The following is a 6,192-nucleotide window of genomic DNA, read 5'->3' as shown; positions in this document are numbered from 1 at the left end:
TTAAAAGGCACCTTCACATGATGACGCTACACATAAAAGATAATCGTGTCAATCTAATGAAAATTTTCAAACGGCACCTTCAATTCACATGATGACACTGCATATAAAAAATAATAGTGTCAATTTTAAAAAAATTTCTTCCCATCCTATACTGTAATCGGATATCAACTTCCCTTCAGCATATATAAGCTAGCCGCTTTCCCCTTCCCTTCTATACACATTAAGAGACAAAATTAAAAGAAAATTAGAGTTGTGCTTTTGGTTTTGATGGCTGCCAGTGGCAGAGATGGTGATGGAGCTAGCAGAAGTAGTAGAGGTGGAGGAGCGGAAAAGAAGAAGCAGCAGCCTAAGCAAAAGAATCCATACAAAGGGATTCGTATGAGGAAGTGGGGAAAGTGGGTAGCTGAGATTCGTGATACAAATACAAGGCTCTCGCTCGGCTCCTACTATACCCTGATGGCTGCTGCTCGGGCCTACGACGTGGCCCTCTTTTACTTGCGTGGCCCGACAGCCAAGCTTAACTTCCCCGACTGCGTGGTTAGCGATGGCCAACACCGCCAACTCATGCCAAAGGAGATTCAGAATCGAGCCACGGTAGTTGGATATAGGATGCAATTCAGAGGGGGCGGGTTACATATATCGTCCACCCAGATGAGCGTCAACTTTGTTGATCACCGCCCCGACTCACATGTTTATGTTACACCTGACTTGAACAAGTACCGTCACCTCGACTATTCCTACCTTGACCTACCCACAAATTAAAGGTTTAAGGATTTATTTCTTTGCAAATCAGCCTCAACTGAAAGTAAAATAAATATGTTAGCAGGTTAAATAAGAAGAGTGAAAAATTTTGCAAAGCCTTTTTTTTGGGACTTCCGGAGTTGTAAAGAATAGTTTGGGAGAGTGGGTAAGTGATGGTTTTGCATTGAGGATCAGAGAAGTAATAACCAGTTTTGTGGTTAAATTTTGAGATATCTATCATGGATGGATGAATGTTTTATTGGATAAAGCCTTCTTATTATTGTCTTCCAAAGTGATTTAATTCTTTGTTGCGTTTTAATAAAGTGATAAGCGCCAAAAACAGTCAAGTTTCGGGTCATGTTCAGATAATATTTTACTGTTTCAAGCACCCAATTGTGATCATTTTTCATGGATAAACCTCTAATTAACACCTTTTTGACAGATCCAATTCAAAGAATGCATTTTGAGTCATTTCCACAGGATATAACAAAGTCTTGGGCCAAAAAGAAACAACGAACAAAGAATCAACCAAGCAGGAGGCTGCCACGCACCATCACACGCGTGTGAGCAGGCGTGGAATAATTCCAGAGAGCTGCCACGCAAGGCCACACGCGTGGGCGTGGACGCGTCCAGTAGGGCAACAGCGAAAATTCGACTCTTTGGGGCAGCTATTTAAACCCTTCTTTCTTATTTTTGAGGGGAGGACTCCCCCAAATTTCAGATCTGATTTCCCTTTCTATTCCTTCCCCTTTGGGGAGGAAAAACACACTTATGCCCATTAGATTAGTATAGATCTTTTAGAATTGAAGATGGATTGAAGATGTAGAACTCACCATTCCTTTGGTAAAATACTCTTCCCATTGGATTGCTTGTTTAGATTTATTGTTGAAAGTAATTTTGTTTTGTTGTTTTGAATGATTTCGATGATTGAGTAGAGTAATTTGGGTGTGTGTGCCCTTGTTAAACTATTGATTGATGATTAGATATTGCTTTATGATTTTGATAATTGAAGAAGTAGGATTGATGTTTGTATGGATGATGTTGTTCAAGCTTTACTTCTATTTCGGCCGAAATAGTTAGTAAACCGAGTGGAAGTGAGAGAGTGCGCGATAGCGGCCTCTCACAAGCCTAACTCACCCATATCTCCGCTCTTAGTCCGAAAGGACGAGATCCGAGAGGAGTGGTAGGCAAGGTGTTCGATAAAATGCCTCAACCAAATGAGGATTGAGAGTTTGAGTGTGACGCCACTCGGTACTAATACCATGACTCCCTTAATCAATCGCGAAACTCGTTTTCAAATTCCCTAAGATGATCAATCAATTGGTACAACATTGGTGCACACCCCTCCTTTATTTCCTTTTATTACTTAGTGTAATCACATTTCCACAACCCCAAACTTATTAAACAAACCTCTTGTACTACTTGCAACTCTTACCTTTTAACACCATTAAGGTCAACACTAATTCGTTCCAATTTGTCATCCTTGAGAGACACGACACTCGGGGAGCTTTGACTCTTCGTTTTACCACCTCCACATTCACTCCCACTAAATTCAAAACATCATTAGGTAAAGTTTAATTTGCATCAAAGACATATATACATTAGAATTAATCACTCCTTAGATTGTAAAGCAACACACCATGATTATTATCGTCTAAGTTTACAAATTTTAGAGAAACTCCCAGAAAGCTTACACTACTCTTTCTGGTAATACTGAAGGCGGTGGTAATACATGCATACAACTTTGTAACCTTTCTTATCCTTATATGAGGTATAACCCCCCCCCTCCCTCCCCCCCTCCCCTCTCCAAGCATCACAACTCACCAATATACATAGTTATAATGGGACACCACCACAGCTACATTGAGAATATGATGAAATATAATATTATTTTAATCAGTTTGCATGACAACTTGATTTTGGGGCACTACCAGTCTATGTAACACCTCAATTTTCACCTCTTGGATTTATTTCAAAATCCCTAATAGTACAATACATTGCAGAAGCATCAAACCAGCAGAAAACTGGGTGTTACCGCCACGCTTAGGTATCTCTCCTATACCCAAACGCTAAGGCTAAACTTACAACCTCAAATAACCATATCAACATCCAAAAGTGTACATATGGAACTAATCCTTCCAGGGTGTCTATTCTAGGATAGAGTAGTCTTCAACCTCGACTCCCATCCTATTCAGAGCTCATCGGGCCACAGAGGCCCACGCTAGACTGCATCTAATAAAGGACACAATGAAGTGTAGTTAGCGCGACGGCTAAGTAAGGAAATCCATTGTCACTCAAAAGTAAACAAAGGTTTCGAAAGACATAATTCTCAGAAAACTGTAGCTTTTTCCATAAGTTGAAAATCTACCTGTAACCAGATTATCAATAAAAGAAAGTATAGCAGAGTATACGAGTTAAATCATGTAAAGTTTTATCAGTTAAATACCATGGCATAACTGCCGCTCAAATAATTTTCATGTCCTTTCGGACAAGTTTGCAAAACTTTCATTTCCGAGAATTTCCACTCAATCCAAAGTGAGAATCACAACACACATATCATTGTTCGGGACACACGACATTTTAATGCTCACTAATTCTCTCAGCGAATAGACTTCGCTCTGCAGTATGAATTAATCATACAAAGACATCTCACCATTCACTCAGCGAATAGACTTCGCTCTGCAGTATGAATTAATCATACAAAGACATCTCACCATTCACTCAGCGAATAGACTTCGCTCTGCAGTATGAATTAATCATACAAAGACATCTCACCATTCACTCAGCGAATAGACTTCGCTTTGTAGTATGAATTAATCATACAAAGACATCTCACCTTCACTCAGCGAATAGACTTCGCTCTGCAGTATGAATTAATCATACAAAGACATCTCACCATTCACTCAGCGAATAGACTTCGCTCTGCAGTATGAATTAATCATACAAAGACATCTCACCATTCACTCAGCGAATAGACTTCACTCTGCAGTATGAATTAATCATACAAAGACATCTCACCATTCACTCAACGAATAGACTTCGCTCTGCAGTATGAATTAATCATACAAAGGCATCTCACCATTCACTCAGCGAATAGACTTCGCTCTGTAGTATGAATTAATCATACAAAGACATCTCACCATTTATTATAATCACATGACGACTCAAAAATTATCATACATGCTCACTTGTGTTTCCAAAATACACGTATTGGTTAATGATTTTTCGTTATGAAATTCCAAGTGACAAGGGTTACACTTATTTCTTAAAAACATGATTTTTCTTCCAAATTGGTTGTGACATTCCAAAATTTCGCTACTATTTTTGTTACAAAATATTTTTGTCAAAATTGTTTCTAACCATTCCTTTTCAGAAAATTTCAGCTTGGCGCGGTCCGAAAGATTGAGCCGGTAAAAATAGTTCCCGAACTCTTTTTCACTTGAAATATTTATGGTAGAACCCCAACTTATAGTACTTGATGTCCATAAAAAGTTTTGGTCATTTTGATCCGCGAATAAACGCAGAAAATTCCACTTTTGCCCTTGGCAGTGCGCTGTCCAGAATTTTTCTCTCTGGACCAGTTTTGGAAGAAAATTCAAAAACCATACTTATACTACTCCGATCATTATGAAATTTTATATGCAGGTTCTACACTTATAGAACTACATGTCTAAAAAAATAGGATCAAAATACCTTACCAATTGTTCCCAATAAATCTCGGAAGTTACTGCCAGAGACTATCTTTATTTTTTTTTTCCAATATTTTCACAAGTATAAGCCTATATGGACATAAACACAACATATACATGCATAAATTAACTATGAACATGCATACCAAAAATTACTAAACAGTAAAGTGTAGTTTCTTTGAGCCAACTTGTAGATCCATAAACTTAACACATAATTTTCACATAAAATTTCTAGTCACATAATTTACTAGCATTTGATCACCTTCAAGTGACTAAACCAACTTAAGGGATTCCTTACCTCTCAAGAAGATTTTTAAACCGTAGAAAGATGGTGATCTTCTCCTTCAAAATTTTCACCGAAGATCCTAAACAAAATCACCATAATAACCACATTTTCATGAACCTTTAGTTTAGACTTAAGCTCTAGGAAAGATTTAACCGAACAAAACCAAAGTCTTACCTATACTAGAGCACTTGAGTTGAAGAGCATGGCTATGGAGTTCTTGGATCCAAGAGGAAGATGACATTTTTTTCTCTTCTTTTTCCTTATCTTAATTTCGAAAACGGGTGTGGGAGAGAGTGGAAGACTTGGAGTGTAGACATGGTTTAGCTTATCCCATACTCTTCCTATTAATTAATTATTTAATTACCATGTGGTAAATAGGGATGCCACTTGTCACAATCCTATGGTGCATCTTGTAGAGCAAGACTTCTTTGCCAGTTAGGGACTAAATCAGATAAAAGTTCGGAGGAATATAACTTAACTCGGGAAAATTCCAATACCAAAATTATTCTAAAAATAATCCCGTCAATAACCACTAAAATTGGGAATTTTTCGGTATCTCGCGAAATATAGGTACGAAGGTCCGTAACGAATTTACTCTTACAGTCCGTTTAAATTTCCACTTGAACTAAATAGAAAGTTCAGGCTTAATCGTATCATATTTAATAATCCATTTTCTAGGAAAATTCGAACTGTATATACATCCTTAAAAATTTTACGGTTCGTGACCGGTACGTAGACCGCAGCTTTATTAATAATTAGCCTCACTTATAAAAAAAATCCTTCTGAAGTACCGAGAGATCATCTCATAAATATTATAGCCTAAAAAATATTTTTCGAACCCTAACTTTGTCGGAAAAACCTATGGGTTACAGTCTACCACATCCTCATAATGAATATGAGTTTGAAAAAAAAAAAATCCCATCGGTATAGATAATATAGATGAATTTCAATTCAGACCTTGACCCATTGAATGATCTAAGCTTGAAAGTGTGAAGCATTTTAGTTGCACTTTGAAGTTCCTCCCAAAGTATAAATTTAGAGATTTCTGCGTAAAACTTTAAAAAAAAAAAAAACTCAATCAATTCATAAGGATTCTCCTTTACATAGAGAAATGAGCGAAGACAACCAGTTGATGTTGTTGTTCATCATGATCTCGCCTTGGTGCAAGGTGAAAATCTGGAAGCACCTCCCAGTGAGAGTCATGCTGATCCGGCCGAAGCCTCAAGCCGATCAACTGAGGTAATTGTTGATACTGTCTCTGCCTTTTCTTCTTTAATGTCTGCTATACAGGGCATAGCGAAGACTCAGGACACTCAATTCAGATTTATCAACGAGTCTATCACTAAAATAAAAAAGGATCTAAAGAGGCAGAAGAAGAGGGTGTTGGTCCCAAGGGGATGGGGTACAAGTCTAGAGGGGGGGGTGAATAGACTTGTATAAGATTTTGCAAATCTTTTCGACCTCTCGTGTGTATTG

General features: G+C 37.8%; 1 protein-coding gene across 1 annotated transcript in view; it reads left to right on the top strand.

Annotated features, from left to right (window-relative positions):
- Nucleotides 1-267: 267 nt before the first annotated feature.
- Nucleotides 268-6,192, top strand: part of LOC116024287 (ethylene-responsive transcription factor RAP2-9-like) — a 22,394-nt gene continuing 16,469 nt past the window's right edge. Inside the window, exon 1 of the mRNA XM_031265178.1 lies at nt 268-594. Within this exon, the coding sequence (XP_031121038.1) occupies nt 268-594 (327 nt within the window). The remainder of the gene's footprint in view (nt 595-6,192) is intronic.

Source organism: Ipomoea triloba, chromosome 7 (genome assembly GCF_003576645.1).
Source record: "Ipomoea triloba cultivar NCNSP0323 chromosome 7, ASM357664v1".
Classification (NCBI taxonomy): Eukaryota; Viridiplantae; Streptophyta; class Magnoliopsida; order Solanales; family Convolvulaceae; genus Ipomoea; species Ipomoea triloba.
The sequence above is the reverse complement of the archived record's forward strand: the minus strand, read 5'-3'. Positions and strand labels throughout refer to the sequence as shown.